We start from the raw sequence: 18054 nt of genomic DNA, 5'->3' as shown, positions 1-18054 counted from the left end.
TCCTTCGCCATGTATACCACAGTTCAATCTCATCATTAAAAGTCAACAAGCACACAGCAACCATCATCACCTTTTTTCTTTCCGCTTGCGTTCACGAATTTATCATGTGGTGCATCTTCAAAAAGCTACGCGGATATTTGCTTGTCTTGCAAATGTGCCAATTGCCAGTATGTTGAGAATCTGATTGTCCTTTCGATGTTATAGAGGAATCAATTGCTTACGGTGAGTAGCTCGTTCGTTTAAGCCAATCACGATGGCTGGTGGGCCGGGAAACACTGGGTAATCTCGTCTTCTGGCTCGGTATATATACTGGTCCGAGCGTCCTGTGCAGTTTGTACCTTATTCTTTGACAAGAACGCCCTCCAAGCATCTCGATAATCACTTTTCTTTTTTTACGAAGTTGACAACCGGTCTCTCTTCAACATATTTTTTATGACAATTCAAAATCAATTAAGTTTGCGGCATAGTCACTACCACGTCGCTGTTCGGATAAACTATTGCGCATGAGTTGTTGGGCTTTTTTGCCACTCCCTTACATCTTCTCGTGAGTAGCCATGAGGGATCCTGTGTTGCCAGACGTTAGTAATAGAAACTCGAGGCGGATTGATGATAAGCATACCAATAAAGGTTGTCACAAGACGGCTTCGGACTTGGCAGATATCTTCTGGCACAAGCCATATTGTGGCGCCGAGCTTTCGGGCAATGCTGATGCTAAGTTTGGCGTTCATGTAGGCATCTGCGTCTGTCTGTCCAGAGGTGACCAGGTCGTAGTCAACGTAGCTGCTCTTGATGCCGTTCAGCACATCAAGCAAGAAAATGCCAGTGGCAATGGCAGGGTCCTTGAACGATCGGATGGCAGAGTTACGTCCACCTCTCTTGGACATGTCATTTGCCCAGCGAACCATTTCGGCATCAGTAATTTCTCGCTTGCCAAGTTTCTGCGCAAGAGACGAAAGGGTTACCGTAATATTCCTTCTCATGAGTTGCCACACCAGGCCAAGAGTCAGGGTCCTTTGGCCGTCAGTGATATCAGCACCCTGGATGCCAACCAACGAGAACCCGATTTGCTTGCCGAGTTCAATAACATAATTGGTATTCTCTACAGCCTTGAAACGGATCATTTCGCCACCGTGAGACGGGGGTTTGTTAACATGGCGCCAGTTAACGGAACCTTGTATGACCTTGTCGTACGCCTGCAGGAGAATGTTGCCGTCGCGAAGGTCGTCAAAAAATGACACCACTGGTGGCTGGACATCCAAGCTGTTAAGCCATAGTGTGAAAACTCTTGCCTCTCTCTCTCCTTCGGCGTCGAAATCCTCGACTTCGAGCTTCTCTTCCTCTGTGATTGGGTCTAGGGCAGGATGGTTGTTGAACAAATTGGCAACGAAAGCAAGGTTCAGCTTGGGGTTACCAGCAACTAGCGATTTGGGAGTGAGGAATTTCCTGCATTGGAGCTTGTCAGCCTCCTGTAACACTTCTTCGGCTCGTTGCAGAAGATCTCTTGTCTGAAGTGGCGCTCTAGTGCAACCATGTTCGCCTCCAATTTGCGCAAGCAAGACAGCGTAGTTCTCTCCATCCTTGACATCGGTGGAGAAGTTGGAGACTCTTCATCGGAATGTTAGCTTGGGACATATTTGTTATATCGTTGTTACGAACCTGCGAGACCAGTTCGCTGCCTTTAGATGATAATTAAACCATCGTAGTAGAATCTGCTCGGGTGGGAGCCGGAGAAATTGTTCCAGGGTTTCGTCGTCTTCCAGCAGGCGATAGAGCTCAGGATGTAGCTTGATATCAATTTTTCCGAGAAGACCGCGGCGGATAATTTGCCAAATAAGACCCAGGATCAGATGCTCGCGCACTTCTATGATGTCGCCGGCGCCAATGTTGACGACAGAACAGCCAATACCCTTGCAAGACTCAATTACGATGTTGTTGTTCTCGCTCATTTGAAATGCGTTGAGTTTCTTGCTTTTCTTTCCAGGCATGTTCAGAACACGCTCATCAATGGTATCCGGTACACTGTCGTTGATGAGTTTGGCGAGAACCAGTCCGTCCTTGCAGTCGTCAAACATTTCAAAGGTATCAGTGGGAAATGGGAGGCGGCTGCCAATATCTGCATCACCTGCTAGGACGGCATTGATATGGCGAGTGAACTCTGTTCGTTCATCCTCGTTGATTGTGTGCGTAATGTTTGCGCTGGAGCCTTGCACTTGGATCTTGCCGCTGACGCTGCCTTTGGAAGCGTGGCCGCCCGCTCGCTGAGTTACCACACCACTTGAAGAAGCGGCCGGCCCGGCAGACATGCGTTTCTGGGCAGGGGACGAGTCTCGAAGTTTCGCAATAAGCTATGATAAGACTGTTAGACATTTCACGTATGATTGGGGTACTCGGTGCAACTCACTCCCACATAGTCTTCGAGCTCAACGCGTCTTGAAGAATCCAGGTCAACCTCCTTCAGCGCCTGCCGTACGACATCATACGGAAGATTTTCACTTTGCTGGGTGGCCTTGATTGCTGTCGCCTCGTCCAGGTATCCTCGGTCATCTACATCGAGTCGCTGGAAAGCATCCGAGAGCGAGAAAATCTCGTTCTGCTGAAACTGGGAAAATTTCCTACAGTTATGCAGTCAGCTTCGGAATGGATCGATGCGCTCTATCACTATACTTTTGAAGTTTGAGGACATTCATTTTCCAAGCCTCTCGATCGATGTTTTAGTGATTAATGTTGGTCGTCGTTGCTGTTTCGCTCGTCGACGCAATACTCGGTGGACGAATGCTAATACGGAGCTAGCGGACCGTAGCTCTAAATATAACATTGCGTTAGAAATACTGGCAGGAGCTGACGTTCTGTTCACATACTTTTTGCCTCTTTTGGGGGGGGCTGGTATGTTTCCCTGTAGGTCAACGTCGGTTCGATGAGAGAGTTTGCGACTGGAGGGGAGTGCTGTGGCGGGGGGCAAAGAGTGATGTAATAGCTGGTGGGGCAACAATGAAGGTCACGCCGCCGCCGCGCAACGCAACGCATTTTGGCGCCCTGGTAATGTCGGTGCCTGTTTTGCTGACAACTAGGGGCCACCGTCGTCAGCGCCGTCGGTTTGAATACGATCAGTTTTCCGTTCTTTACGTTGACTTGCGAGAGACTTGAGAACCCTGCATTCAGCCAGAGTTGTATAGAAAGTAGGTGCATGACCCTTGATAGCTATCTGGTGAATGAGAGCCAGTACCTGCAGTACATTCCTTGGCGGGTCTGCTCCCGCCATAGTGCCTGGTTGGGAAATTTTCCTAGCGTGCACGGCAATCTTCAACACAGAGATATAAAAACATCATGGCGTCGTGCAGAGCATGTGAGGAGCCTCTTGTGCTCCATATGGCTGATAGTGACGACGAGAGGGGAGATGTCGTTACTATTGATATTCCAGATGATATTGAACTCTCCTGCCATTGCCATTACCACTGGTAGGGACAAGCTACGGGTTGGCGGGCGTCAGTGGACATAGCTGGTAGCTAATTCTTATACATAGGCAATGCCTTATGGACAACGCTTCTTCGGTACCGTCCAGTTTCCGGTGTCCTACTTGTGAAGGGGACATATCGACACTCGCCTCGTTGACAGCCGGCAGCTCTCGTGCAGGGGACATTCACACGATTTTGGTACGATATACAAACGAGGGCGGTATACAGGATAGGTTGGATATTTCACTGTCCATGAGGGAGGAGGTGTATCTGGAGGCGCATCCCGACGCCGCTCCAGCACGCGCCTTTCACTTGATGTGCGCGGAAGGCGATCTGGAAGGTCTCGTTGAGCTGCTGTATCACGCCGGTGATCAGGTCCCTGATCTTGGCTCAGTCATTCGGTATCAGGATCCTTTATCTGATATGAAAAGCGGTCTCCATTTAGCCGAGTCGGGTCTGTTGTCCATGTAGGGTTGTCCATGTAGGGTATCAGATAACATGAAACCTACAGCAGGAGGCCGCGCTGCGTGATAGGATAGACTTGGGGTTGTCGACCTGGAGGGGGCAATGACACTTGATGGCCGACAGGGAAGACCCAACATTGGGCGTAGAATGCATGTTCCTCAGACGAACCCCGAGGTGTTGTTCCCAACAACCGGCTACAGGGTAGTCCAGCCCACAACCGCCAGCTCATTTACTATGTTCATGCCACCACACTAGCTTGCGACCTCTCTCATCATTCGCATGTGCTTTTCAAGTCATAAAACAGGAAAGCTACTGCTGGCCAGGTCATTGACGCGTTCGTGCGATTTATGCCATCATTCTTGCGCGCCAGTAGATTCCACACCTTGAAGTCACCCTGCTAGAGAAATCGACCCACTCAAGCTTCACCCCCATCCCACGGTTCATCCTGTTCCATCCCCAGTCTTGATGCGAAAGAAGCAGGCCAGATACATGAACGACGCGGCAGGACTACCGAGCTGGAGCTCGGCTTAAAAGGCAAACGTGGCACTGCCTCGCGGAAAGTCAGGGCTTCGCCCGAGACGTCTCACCAGACAGCTCCTATCACATGCCACGCCAAGCCCACTGGGGCGGCAAGTCATGAGCACGAAAGACCAAGGGTCGCCTAATGGCACGCCCAAGAGCGAAGAACATCAAGAAACACCATACTGGAGCTCGGCGTTGAGCTCGATCGGAATATGGAATGGCGCCAAGCCATCCTTGGGGACTCAAACTGGAAAAGAGGCCGCGGGAGAAGCGAATGCGCCCAAACCCACTACCGCAACCGACCACATCACCACCCCATTCCACGGGCAAAGCGTCCGAAGCTACCCCCAACACTGTCCGCCCCTCAAAGTCCAATGGTTCCACGCCGTTGACGTATGAACCTCACACGATCTCGGTGCGCCGAACAAATGCTGACCCTTTCACAGGTTCCGAAGAGGACCACGTTGCCGCCGTTTGAGGTAAAAGATTCCAGCGCAACCAAAGCGCCTGCAAAGCCCAAGAAATTTTCCGCATTCTCCACAGAAGACTCCAGGAGAATCGAAGCTCGGTACCAAAGCCTCCTCGAATCCGACGAGGAGCTACGCAGTAGGAATGGACGCAAGGAGCACAAATCGCAGTGCAGTACCAGTGACCCCACGCCCAAGAACACCCACGTGCCAGTGAATGAAGATTTCTTGTTCGATGTCAGCATTCAACGGCGGGAGCTTTGCCCAGTATACTGGCTTGGTCCCGTTTACGAGGGTGAGTACAATTTACCTGGCGCAAGAGCAAGGCTGATACTTACGACCAACGCTAGTTCGCCGGGGGACTTGGTTTTTCCAGGATAGCTCTAATTTGAGGCCATGCGAAGAGAATCTTGCTGCGCAGTTGGAAGAAGTGAGTATGCAATAAATGGCCGTCTGGCCCCCATACTAACATGGGAAGGGTTATTTGAAAACGAAGGCATGGGTCGAACCAGGTGAGGACTTTGTTCTGCGACACCCATGGACAACCAAGCTGACAGCCATACACAGACACGAATCCCGACCTGAAGCAGGATAGTGCTAGCATCTCCGCGATGGGGAATGAGGACTTGGTCGTGGCTGCAACCAAAAGTAAACTGGAAACCGAGGCAAAACAGACCAAGCTGAAATCGTACCGCCTCTTTGGAGCCTACATGAACAATACTGTCACGTATGAAGATGGAAGCACTGCTTGGCTGGTTTCGGATGGCGTCTTGTCGTGGGTAGCGACGTCCGTTTACGAGCGCTTCGCAGGAGGCGGCCACATGAGTGGTGTCAAGCTGGTCAGAGGTTATTCAGACCAGAGCAAAGCCAAAGAAAAGGAAAAGGGCGAAAAGAAGAAATCGACAGCTGACAATGACGATAGAATAGTGCCGGAAAGCATGCCATCAAACGTAGATGCGGCCGCGAGCGGTAAATCATACGCCGTGGGGAAGGCGCCTCTGACCAGTGAGGCCATGCTACAGAGTAGACTCTCCACTATCATAGAGAGTGAAGACCGTCGCACAGCAACAGGCGAGAATGAAGTGCGAAAGCTCAGCGAAGAAGAGATGCGCCATGACTACCTTACTCAAAATGGCGAATCGCAGAATCGAGATATCGAGCACCTAGTGCTCGTCACGCATGGAATCGGGCAGCGACTGGGCCTAAGGTATGGGGTGCGGATACTGTGCGGCAAACAAAAGGGCTAACAGATGATGCAGGACGCAGAGTGTCAACTTTATCCATGACGTCAATGTCTTGCGCAAGACCCTGAAGGGTGTGTACACAAACTCACCAGACCTACGCTCTATGAACATGGACGAGGGCGACGGACCGGGAAATTGTCGCATGCAAGTTTTACCAGTTTGTTGGCGCCACAAAGTTGAATTTCCCAGAGGAAGGAAAAGGAAAACGCAAGCCGACGAGAGGGATGTTGCCGAAGCCTATGAGGAGGAAGAAAAGTGTAAGATACGCCCGAGCAACGGTCGCGATGATACTAACGAAGCACACGTAGACCCGACACTAGAGGATATCACAATAGACGGCGTTTCGTTTGCGCGAGCGCTTATCTCTGACCTGGCTCTCGATGTTCTTCTTTACCAGAGCTCGTACAGGGCCGAGATTGCGCAAACCGTGATTGAGGAGTCGAACCGCATCGTTGCTTTATTTCGGCAGCGGAACCCTGGATTCAGAGGTAAAATTCACCTTGTTGGCCACTCTCTAGGCTCTGCCATCTTGTTCGACATTCTTTGTCGTGAGAACAGGCAGCGTCGCGGTGGCTCAAGACCGAACCCACTACGTTTCTTGCCTCACCATGATCCCTCGCGATTCGAGGCGGACGATACGCTAGACTTTGATGTGGAAGATTTCTACTGCCTAGGGTCGCCGATTGGCTTGTTCCAAATGCTTACTGGCAGGTATGGAAGAAACAGATTCTACGCAGAGCATGCCTAATTTATGCACAGAACCATCGCCGCGCGCCAGGCAGAGCGTGCTATTCCCAAAGCAGGCTTGACCAGTACGATAGACTCAGAAAACATGGACAGTAGCTTTGTTGCTGATTCCGGATATGCGACCTCCCGGCCGGATGTACAGCAGCTCTTCAATATTTTCTATCCCTCCGACCCAATCAGTTACCGCTTAGAGCCTCTCATTGCGCCCTTCATGGCTTCTATGAAACCACACAATCTCCCATATACAAAGAAGGGCCTTTTCGGTGTGGTAGGATCCCAAGGATTTACTGGAATCGGAACAAAAGTCGGCCAGAGCGTCAGCGGGCTCTTTGCCAGCTTAAGTACTGGAATATCGACGAATCTGCTACCCGCCTCGCTCCGCATTACCAGTGAGGAGGTTGAAGTTATAATGAAAGAGAATGCAACCTCAGAAACATCGGCTGTGTCGATGCCAAAGGAAAAACAAGTGGAAGGGAGGGAGGTTGACAGCGAGAGTCGGAATGTAGATGATGAGGAGGCACTATTGGCAAACCAGAGCAGCCAAATTGCTACATTATACTCACGATTCCAGATGAGCGATGAGCGCAGCGAAGAAGCTTCCAAAGATCCGAATGGTGAGGGCAAAGACCGCAAGACCCACAAACAGCGCATGGCTCAGAGGAAAGTCTGGGCACTGAATCGTAATGGACGCGTCGATTTCAGTATTCAGGAGTAGGTGATACCCGCTACACTTTTGGCTGGCACGACTGACCGTTCCAGGGGAGCTCTCGATTTCAGTCCCATTAGCACAATTGCCTCTCACATTGGCTACTGGGGGGAGGAGGACGTTAGCCACTTTATGCTTTCCCAAGTTCTCTCGCGGACCGAAAGGCAGAAGCCTAGTGGAAATTCGGAGTGAACTATCTGCGTGAATGAGAATAATAGACCTGAGAGCCGCCATCTAGTCTCCGATCTATCGCAACCTTGCTGGCTGGTACCAAGTGTTGCGAGGTAGCTAGGGGATAAGATCTACGGAAACGCGGCAAGCTGATCACGAGATTAGGCTATTACAAAGGACAAGCTGTTAAGTTAAGTTCAGTTCGATCCTGCACTACTAAAGTGACTTGTCAAGATATACTCCGTAGTGTTGTAATGATGGAATAATTGGAGGGAGTTCTTCTGTAGCTCAACACAACAGGACATCAGCCTAAAATAACAGGAGATAAGCTTAAATAACACTTCGACTATGATTGTGAAACCTAGTACCCTTCTCCTCTTATATAGCGCGCTGTTGATTGTCAACAGAGTCACGTGTGGCAAATCTTCAAATTCATAGCTGAGCTAGAAAAGCGAGCAACTTACCCAATACCGTCAGGCTACCTACATGTTCATATTGCAACCTGCTGCTTCTCGTCGTGAAAGAAAATTGAAATGTGTGGAAGATATGTGTTGGCGCTGGTGAGTCCGAGATGGTTGTGCGTCGTGCATGCAACCATTGGACATGCACACCCAGACGAATGGTTACTGATGGATGCAGCGGCCCTCCGAGATCCGGCAAATCATCGAAGATGCGGGCATGTCGGTGGAAGATGCGCCGGAGGACGGTGGAAGCGATGCACCTAGACAGTCTTACAACTTTGCGCCCGGGCACTACGGAGCCGTGTACCGGGCCGATACGCCGGATCACGGTGCCGGACCAGCTCCGAACGGAGTAGCCGATGCTGTCCAGGACCGGCACGACCAGAAGGCGAGCTACAAGCTGCAAACTATGAAATGGGGTCTGATTCCATCCTGGTCCAAGCGCAACCCCGACTATGCTTCCATGCTCAAGACTATCAATTGCCGCTCTGATTCTCTGAGCACAGCGGGTGGGCTGTGGTCTACTATGAAGGCGCGGAAGCGTTGCGTTGTCATTGCGCAAGGATTTTACGAGTGGCTCAAGACTGGGCCCAAGGACAAGTTGCCTCACTTTATCAAAAGAGCAGATGGCCAGCTGATGTACTTTGCCGGCTTGTGGGACTGCGTGCAATACGAAGGTGCGTGTACTTGACTGAGCGTGACTGAGCGTGAATGGAAGCGGCCTAACAAGACTTAGACTCGGACGAAAAGCATTACACCTTTACAATCATCACCACGGATTCAAACAAGCAGCTGAAATTTCTACACGACCGCATGCCCGTTGTCCTAGAGCCCGGATCTGATGCCATGTTAGAATGGCTAGACCCCAACAAGTACGAGTGGTCGAGGCACTTGCAGTCATTGCTACAGCCTTTTGCTGGCGATGTGGAAGTGTACCCAGTGGACAAGGACGTAGGTAAGGTGGGAAATGATTCGCCAACGTTCATCAAACCACTATACAGCAGTGAAAACAAGGCAAACATAGCGAACTTTTTCTCCGGCCCTCGGCATTTACCTCCTAGAGTATTGGCAAGTAAGTACGGAGATGCGAAGGCTAGTGTTGAGCTAAAGGTGGGAGAGAAGAGGAAGCAGGGGCCAGCGGTTGAGTCTGAATCCCCACAGAAAAGGCGGGCGATCCCCAGAACAGCAATCAGCTCGACGAGCAATACCGGAAAGAAAGCCCCTGTTCTATCATCAAAAGGAACACAAAAAATCACAAACTTTTTCACGAGATAGCTACAGTTACGGAGGAAGAATTTTACGATATATTTCGAAAGCTTAGAATGGTTGAACCTTAATGGGCCGTAAGCCCCGTTTTTCGTGCTTCCACGCTGTAAAAAAAAAAGGCGATATAAGTAAGACCGGTATGAGATACAATCAATGAAGACTGATTGATTCGGAAATTGGCGTAGACGGAGTCAATCCCGAAAACATGCCCGGAAAATATTTTGCTGAAGGTAGCAAATCTATTTAGCTGCCGAGCGAAATGATTTCACGTAACCCTACGTCTTAGATCATTTTTGTTTTCCCCGTGTTCTAGATAGATTCCGAGGCCGCTCTTACATAAAAAAAAAAAGCAACAATACCAAACCAATAAACACTACCACCTCCGCAGAACTCGACATAATATAAAATATATACTCTATCAATTCTACATTCCAGTATGCATATGCACTTGCGGATATAAATACGATCGAACGATATTTTACTTTATTTTTCGGCAGGCAGAATAACATTTTTAATATAAAAACATTACGAAACGCACAAACGCACCGACGCAAATGCTTGCAGAGAACGCGCGCACTGACAGTAATAACACGACATATGGCGCGACAGTAATTATTTCGAACACGACATATGGCGCGGTGGCGATACGTGGCATCCAGCCGACGGACCTACTCGCCTGCTCCAACCGCATGTAGAAGCGCGTGCAGCATCTGGACTAGTACCACGCGATATTCATACCGTCACATAAGATATGGTTAACGGCGGTCTTAAAATGTGCGTATTGTGTGAATTAGGTAGACTGTGGCAGTTTCGTAGGCAGATTAGATCTTGGCGATCTGAAAACACAATTTGGATACAGCCCTTCACCAGAATGCGAGTGGACCGCTGTGGCGTTATAAGCAGCGGCTGCTGTAACGGCCTCACCACCCATGGCAATGGTAGTCGATACACTCGATAGATGGATTCCGTATTGAATTTCTTTGGCATCGGTTCACAGGGCCTGGCACTCTCTAGCAGTATTAGAGTGAGTATTAGCCATTGTTGTTGTAAAATCACTCGAAAGCAGTGCGGCTGAACTAGGCAACGGTGTGCTGATCAGTCAGTGTTGGTGGTGTAAACCTTACGTCATTGACTTTAACATTGACGCTTGTGCAAGCAACGGCGGTTGGTTCTTGCCAAGTACACTTGCGCATTCTACGCGCAGGAAATACCGGTCTGCAGGCGGATGGATACCTCACTGATACTCTTGGCCGCCCACGCTTTCCCTGGCACGGTCAGCTCTCGAATGTGTTCAAGCGAGAACTGGTGAAAAGTATGACGTGATAGGCAGGTAATACAGCTCTCTTGCAAGAGAGAAGCTTATATCTACTTCTCATTAGCCTCGCCCCTCGCAGCTCTCTTGGAACAAACCTCCTACACCCACAAACACACCCAACAACCATCATTCCAACATCCCACGCAATGCGCAATCTCAGCCTCTTCCTAACAGCTGGCGTTTTGGCAGTTCAGGTCGCTGGCAGCAGCTGGCTTCCTGGCCAGCGCGCAGGTATGTAGCACTTGCATTGAGTGCAGATAACGGCTAATGCCATCAGTGTACAACAAGTGGCATGAGACTGAGCTCGAGAGATGGCTTTCTGACCACGGTATCCCGCATCCCAAGCCGGCGGACCGAAAAGATATCGAAGATCTCGTTGAGAAGAACTGGAAAGACTACGTCATCGAACCCTACCGCAAATGGAGCCCCTCCGAGCTCAGTGCTTTCCTCGTCTCTCGAGGCAAGGAGGCCAAGGCAGGTGCCGATGAGACTGTTGAGAATTTGATTGAGAGCGTCAAGGCCAATTGGTACGACTCGGAAGAGGCCGCAGGAAAAGCCGCCACAGAAACTAAGGACTGGATCCTCGATAACTGGTCCGACAGCCAGCTCAAGGCGCTCTGTGACAAGCAGGGCATTCCTGGTAAGCACATTACAACGTCCCTGTGCATCATATACTCACAGAAATAGTCCCTGCCACCAGCAACCGCGACGTCCTCCTGACCAAGGCCCGTCGTGGTTTCGAGGTTGGCTCTAAGGCGGCAGGCGAAACCCTCTCCTACCCCGGCGACTGGCTGTACGAGTCTTGGTCGGATTCGGATCTCAAGAAGTGGCTTGACAAGAACGGCTTCCCCGCTCCCCAGCGGTCCAACCGTAACGTCTTGGTTGCTGCTGTCCGACGTAACTCCCACCTTGCCTACCTCAAGGGTCAGGAACAGGAAGCCAAGGCTAGGGCTCACGCCAAGTCTGCTTACGCCAAGATCACTGACAATATTATTGATGCCTGGAGCGAATCCGAGCTGAAGAAGTTTGCCGACGAGAACGGCATTGTCGTCCCCCAGGGTACAAGACTCAACGAGTTTCGCGCCGCCGTCCGTCAGCACCGTGCCGAGATGTTGGGCACCGACGTGCACGGCAAGGCCACCAAGGCTTTCGGCGCTGCCACGAGCCGAGCCAGCAACGAGTATGCCAAGGCCAGCGAGGACGCCACCCTGATTGTTCAAAAAGCTTTTGAGGATGCTTCGAGCACCTGGTCCGAGAGCCGCCTCAAGTCGTACCTGGACGCGCGTGGAGTTCCTGTTCCCCAGAACTCCAACCTGGATAGTCTCCGCGCCCTCGTGCGCAAGCACTCGCACAAGGCTGTATCTGGCTGGACGGCCTGGACCTTTGATGACTTTGACAAGCAGACACTGCAAAAGTATCTCCAGAAGCACGGCGATAAGGCTGCCAAGGTGGTTTCGAAGAAGACGGATGCCACTCGTGACGAACTCGTCAAGACCGCCCAGTCTGCCTACGCCAAAGCGGAGAAGAAAGGCGGCGAGGAGTACGAGGCGGCCAAGAAATACGGCACAGAGCTCAGCAGCGAGGCCAAGGACAAGGTCTTCGAAGCTTGGTCCGAGTCGGATCTCAAGGCGTACCTCGACAGCTACGGCATCCCTGTTCCACAGGGCTCCAAGGCTGATCAACTGAAGGCGCTCGCCCGTAAGCAGTGGACCTTCTTCAAGTATGGTACGACGACACCTCACGGCACTCTGCTCGCTCAGGTCGAGGACATCTTGGCCAACGGTCTAAGCTGGCTCCAGAAGCAAATCCGTGCTGGTTCCGAGGCTGCTAAGGAAAAGGTCGGCGAGGCTGACGCCGCTGCTCGCAAAAAAGCCGCCAAGGTCCAGGAGGAGCTGTAGACGAAGAACCGACCAGGGGTAGCAACCAGGAAGCGTGGAATGTCAGAAATGTGGCTGACGAAGAGTCACGATGCGCTGCTGGTAGTGGCAGGGTTTACGAGATGACGCTGTAGCGAGTCGATTCTAATATGCAAGTTCTGCTTTGTACTTTGATCAATTCAGTTGCTTTTAATTCAATTCTAATGCCTTGTATACATACATCTGACGTGCGCTAAAAACAACTCCGTGTTCGCCCTTGACTGGCATATCACGCCCAAAGTCTACACGTACCATCTGCGCCGGCGCTGATGCACCAGGGATGCTTGGGGTGCCAGTCGACATCCATGACACCAAGTTTGCTGACGACGCGGTGACCTTTGAGCATCTTGACCGGAACAATGGTCGCGTTTTCCATCAAATCGCTTACTACCTTGCCATGGAAGATTTGCAGAGAGCCGTCGTCGCTGGCATCCGCAAAGAGCGGTAGCGAGCGGTGGTACTTGACAGCGCGAATGGCTTCGGCGTGGAACCGCATCGTCTTGTACGGCCTGCTCGAGAGGTCCATGTCATGCCACAGCAGACGTCGATCGTAAGAACCAACAATCAGGTTGTCGCCACCCGGGTGAATATCAAAGGACGAGATCCAACGGGCGCCCGGTTGCACGACCTTGACAAGCTCTTGTCTCTGCAGGTCGTAGCAGCGAATCATACGTTGCGTCGCGACGAAGAAGAGAGGACGCAAAGGGTGGAAATGGGCCGTCTGCGCCAGACCAGGCAGTCGACGGAATGGAATCTGGCTGAGATGCTTCGAGAGGGTGTGAATGGCGACGGAACTGCGCTGGCCCGTCGGAGAGACGGTACACAAGAAATCGCCTCGTCGGTGCCAGTCGATGGTCTTGATCACGGACCGGACTGTGGTCTTGAGCAAGACCCCAAGATTCTCCAGCTTGGATCCGGGTCGCGCCCACTTGGCCGGTCCCTCTTTCTTGACGTAGGCTGCGTTTTGCTGGGCGCCGCCGGCAGCGTAGCCGAATCCCGCGTCTAGCACATCTCGACTGGCCTTTTCGACAGCATCGCTGGCCAGCGGGGGGCAGGCAAAGAAGATATCCTCACCCGCGGCCGCAGCGAGAATAAACGTATCCTTCACCGGGCGCCATCGGACCACCTGGACAGGTTCCTCGGAGCTGAGCTTGGCCGACCATTCCTGATGGCCGTTCAGGGCCCAGACGCGAACCGTACCGTCGTCACCACCGGAGGCAATCCATTCGCCGTCGGGGCTGAAAGCCACAGTGCGCACGCGGTCGTCATGCCCTCGAAATATGGTCTGGCATAGCGAAGGGAAAGGCTTGAGCTCTTCAGGGCGCGGCAGTTTGGGGAGAAGAGAGTTGGGGTCGATATTGAGCCTGTTCTTACGGACGCGAGGTGCCAGGTAGAGATCCAGGCAGCGCTCGAACCGCTCCTTGACAAACTCGCCATATCCTGGTACCCTCCGAAGGGCGTCGTACTTTTGGGGCACGTATTCTTTCTCTCTCTCTTCAGGGTCCTGGTCCTCCCAGGCTTGCCTCTCCTCGTTGGTCGGCAGGTACTCGGGCGGCGGGTTGTAGCTGAGATCGTATCCCGGGGGCGCCAGCTTGGGCGCCGGGATGTGCATGACACCTCTATCACGGGACTCCTCGTTGGCCCAGATGTCGTAGTAGGTCTCCTCCTCGGCGCTGTCCCTCTCCTCCGGAGGCCTGTACGGTAGGATCCTGCCCGCTTTGATCGCACGCACCAACTGGGCGACACGCTTAGCCTCGTGCTTGGAGGGGATAAATCGTCTCTTTGGTTCCGGTGCTGCGCTCAGCGGCATTTTCTCCTCAATGCTGGTAAAGTAAGGTACCATGTCCTGCCCATGTCAGTACGGTTCTCGTAACAGACGACGCGCTTCTACTTACGGGATATGGATCGTATCCTTCCTCTGGCATCTCGTTCATCTGGAGCTTTCGGAGCAGCTCAAGCTCGTCCTGGCTCAGGTTCAGTGGCTTACCAGTCTCCGGGTCCGTCAGGCCGGTCCAGCCTTTGGGCAGCTCGATACTATCGAGGAGAGCATCCAGCGCCTCGCCAGTGGCGGGGCGCATGATCTTCTTGCCATTGATATCGTATCCGATGTGAGGGTATGAGTCGTAGAAGGACAGCGGAATGTCCCCAATCGTGTTGACGGGGCCTTGGGCGTCGCTGTCGTCGCTATCGTAGACAGGGTCAATTTCTTCGTACTCGTAGCGCACTCCGCCATTTGCGTCCGTCGCAACTCTGTATGGTCGCTCCTTGTTATCTTGGCCATTTTCACTGGGCTCCTCATCCTCGTCGGGGTCTTCGGGCAGATCGTCGCTCGATCCAGCGTCGAGTTCCGGTTCACCGTCTGATTCGTCAAAGTCGCCGTCTTCGTCTTCGCTCTGTGACAAAATACCCTCAAGATGGCCTTTGAATTCGTCATCAGACACGTCAATGTCCGATGGATTTTTTCGTTTCGGCGCCGAGCGAGCCATTGCGTCGAAGTTGCTACTACACGAAGCGTTGTCGAGAAATGTTGGTGGTCGAAGCCGCCCAAGAACTTTTTTTTTGCATGGCTTATCGGCAATGGGCGGGCCCGATAAGCACTGTGGCGCGGTTTGTACCTTCAGCAAGGGAGAAGTATCTGGTGGGCCTTGCCGCTCGCCAGCAAGTACCGGACAGTGTTCGCCCTTACTAATGTAGTGCACTGGGGGAGCTGGCGATGCCGTCGCCGAACCGCTATCTCTTGCACACACAAGTACACACAAGTACCGTCCGCCACCTGACCACCCACAACGCTCCGGGTCCAGGTGTCTAACTACCTACATACCTAGTTAGGGAACTCCGTTGCTACTTGTGACGGAAGCTCCAAAACGGATTCATTCCGCCGGCAGTGGTGGCTCATAAATTGAAGTACCTATGATTATTATCCTGTTGCGAAAACGAAAGCTGGTGGGGTACTGCCACTCCCTCTCATGACCGCATTAATATATTGAGTTCTTAGCGACTACCTACCTATGTTACTCACTTCCAAGTGAGAGGCAAGGCATTTAGTAGGGTATCAATTCGAGACCCCCTAAGATCCCTTACATCTTATTCTCGAGTTATCTGGGATGCGACGTTGGCAACTAGATTGTTTTTAGCAACTTCAGGCTTTCTCGAACCTCCTCACCAGCTCGAGCTTCCCTATTAGGCTCGCTGCCAGGCACTTCATCTTCTTCTCGGGCGCCTTTCGACTTCATGCCTAGCAGGTCCGTCAGGCTAGTTATGTTCTTCGACATTCAGGTTCGACATTCAGGTTTTGATTAGGCCAAAGAATGCTTGGCACTTCGCTTCCCTGCAGCGGTCTCGCTCACCAGAGTAACTGATGCTGTATCTGCAAGAACCTTGGTCGTCTTCACAGGCGTCGTCTCTCACAGAAGTCGTTTACCTGACGATGTGTATTGAGGTTTCGTGCAAGTGTTACGTAAAGTAAAATAAAAATTTGAATCACAAATGGCAACATGCTCGGCGCGACCCACCACACTCACCATATTGGCCCGGCTCGCAGACTCTCGCCTCGCACGGTGTGGCCAAATGTACACAGCAACCAATCCAGGTCGTCTGCGTCACTCTGCATCACAGTTCAACATTGACTGTCTCAACAGTATATTCTCTAATAATAGTCTTACACGAAGCGCACCGACGCGCACCATCGGTCACGCCCAGTAGCCCCAAAGTAGATGATGGAAAACGTCCTCGTTCTAGAGCAAAACATCTATGCATAGAAATTGACCGTCTAGGTTCGACTATTAGCACGCGGCTCCGTAAAGTCCATGGATCACAAAGACTTGGGGAACTTACATCCTTCTTCTTAGCTTGCACTTCAGCAATGGCGTCCACGTAGTGTTCATGGCCAATCTTGTTCTTGGCAGAGCGTAGCGCGATCATGCCAGCCTCTACACAAACAGCCTTGAGCATGGCACCGCCAAACTCGTCCGTGCTTCTCGCCAGCTCGCCCCAGTTCACACCTGGATCGACTGTCATCTTGCGGGAATGGATCTTGAGAATTTGGGCGCGCGCCTCCTCGTTGGGCAGGGGGAATTCGATCTTTCTATCCAGACGTCCGGAGCGCAGTAGGGCAGGATCCAGGACATCGATTCGGTTCGTGGCGGCCAGGACCTTGATTCTGTCGTCGGAGGCGAAACCATCCAGTTGGTTGAGAAGCTCCAACATTGTACGCTGTACTTCACGGTCGCCGCTCTTCTCGCTATCGAAACGCTTCGTGCCAACGGCGTCGAGTTCGTCGATGAAGATGATGGCTGGCGCCTTTTCCTTGGCGAGGGCGAAGCAGTCTCGTACCAGCTTCGCACCATCACCAATGAACATCTGCACTAATTGAGGGCCAGCAAGCTTGAGGAATGTAGCTTCCGTTTGCGCCGCGCACGCTCGAGCCAGTAGAGTCTTGCCAGTGCCGGGGGGGCCGTACATCAGGGCACCTAAACATCATTTTAGTAACAGCATCAGCAGATGGAGCTGCGGCCGTACCTTTGGGGGCCTTGATGCCTATCTTCTTGAATCGGTCCGCTTCCTTCATGGGCCAAACGATGGCCTCGACAAGCTCTTCGATCTGCTTGTCCAGGCCACCAACATCCGTATACTGCTCTGTAGGCTTCTCATCGACCTCCATAGCCTTGACGCGGCTGTCATATTCTGCAGGCAGTGTGTCAAGGATCAAATACGAGTCTTTGTTAACGCCAATGAGGTCACCGGGCTTGAGCTCTTCCGAGTCAACCAAGCCAATAAGCGGCAGGAATATCGTTTGTCTCGTAGAGGTCTTGATGACGGCGGACTTGCCGACGCGGGTCGCGTCGAGATCAATGTTGGCGCCCTCTTCGGATGACTCGGCGGTAGGATCCAAGTCCAGGAGCTCCACAACATTTCCGACCAGATACGGTAGTTGTCTGTTGGCAAGGTCAGCGCGAGGTATTGTCAGGTCACCACTGCACCACGGACCTGTTATTCGCAATTTTGTCCACATTTTCTTTGATTTTTTCGCCCATAGCTGCCTTTTCGTGAGAGAGTCGCGATAGCTCACTCTTCATAATACGAGAGTCATTCTCTAGAAGCCGTTTGCGTGTCAGAATGTCCTGCGTGCTGAGTCCCAGAATCTCCTCGTCCAAAATGTCGTCTTCTTCGTCGGCCTCCTTCATCTCCTCATCCCTCTCTGCGTTCTCAGTGCCCTTGCCATCACGGTTCTCTCTCTTCTTATCATCCCTTTCCCGGCGATCGAGATCCTCAAGTTCTTCAAGTGTCGACATGGTAGTGGAGGGGGCGGCTAGGAGTGCTGTG

General features: G+C 52.1%; 4 protein-coding genes across 4 annotated transcripts; 2 read left to right on the top strand and 2 right to left on the bottom strand.

Annotated features, from left to right (window-relative positions):
- Positions 1–4553: 4553 nt before the first annotated feature.
- CCM_00759 (DDHD domain protein) lies at positions 4554–10196 on the top strand (the record flags this gene model as incomplete). The annotated part of the gene is made up of 12 exons (XM_006665918.1): positions 4554–4832; positions 4886–5201; positions 5257–5336; positions 5385–5418; positions 5474–6113; positions 6166–6407; positions 6459–6861; positions 6910–7608; positions 7657–7723; positions 8414–8912; positions 8972–9190; positions 10066–10196. The coding sequence occupies 12 exons, from the start codon at positions 4554–4556 to the stop codon at positions 10194–10196; spliced, it is 3609 nt and encodes a 1202-aa protein (XP_006665981.1).
- A 766-nt stretch (positions 10197–10962) lies between these two features.
- On the top strand, positions 10963–12714 carry CCM_00758 (stress response protein (Ish1), putative; the record flags this gene model as incomplete). Its single annotated transcript, XM_006665917.1, has 3 exons — positions 10963–11047; positions 11094–11456; positions 11504–12714. 3 exons carry the CDS (start codon positions 10963–10965, stop codon positions 12712–12714), a joined length of 1659 nt encoding a protein of 552 aa, XP_006665980.1.
- A 247-nt stretch (positions 12715–12961) lies between these two features.
- CCM_00757 (eukaryotic ribosome biogenesis protein 1) lies at positions 12962–15218 on the bottom strand (the record flags this gene model as incomplete). Its single annotated transcript, XM_006665916.1, has 2 exons — positions 12962–14578; positions 14628–15218. The coding sequence occupies 2 exons, from the start codon at positions 15216–15218 to the stop codon at positions 12962–12964; spliced, it is 2208 nt and encodes a 735-aa protein (XP_006665979.1).
- Positions 15219–16480: 1262 nt separating this feature from the next.
- CCM_00756 (26S protease regulatory subunit 6A) lies at positions 16481–18023 on the bottom strand (the record flags this gene model as incomplete). Its single annotated transcript, XM_006665915.1, has 4 exons — positions 16481–16501; positions 16567–17201; positions 17251–17666; positions 17719–18023. 4 exons carry the CDS (start codon positions 18021–18023, stop codon positions 16481–16483), a joined length of 1377 nt encoding a protein of 458 aa, XP_006665978.1.
- Between the last annotated feature and the right edge of the window lie 31 nt (positions 18024–18054).

The sequence above is a fragment of the Cordyceps militaris genome (assembly GCF_000225605.1).
Source record: "Cordyceps militaris CM01 unplaced genomic scaffold CCM_S00001, whole genome shotgun sequence".
NCBI classification, from domain to species: domain Eukaryota; kingdom Fungi; phylum Ascomycota; class Sordariomycetes; order Hypocreales; family Cordycipitaceae; genus Cordyceps; species Cordyceps militaris.
The sequence above is the reverse complement of the archived record's forward strand: the minus strand, read 5'-3'. Positions and strand labels throughout refer to the sequence as shown.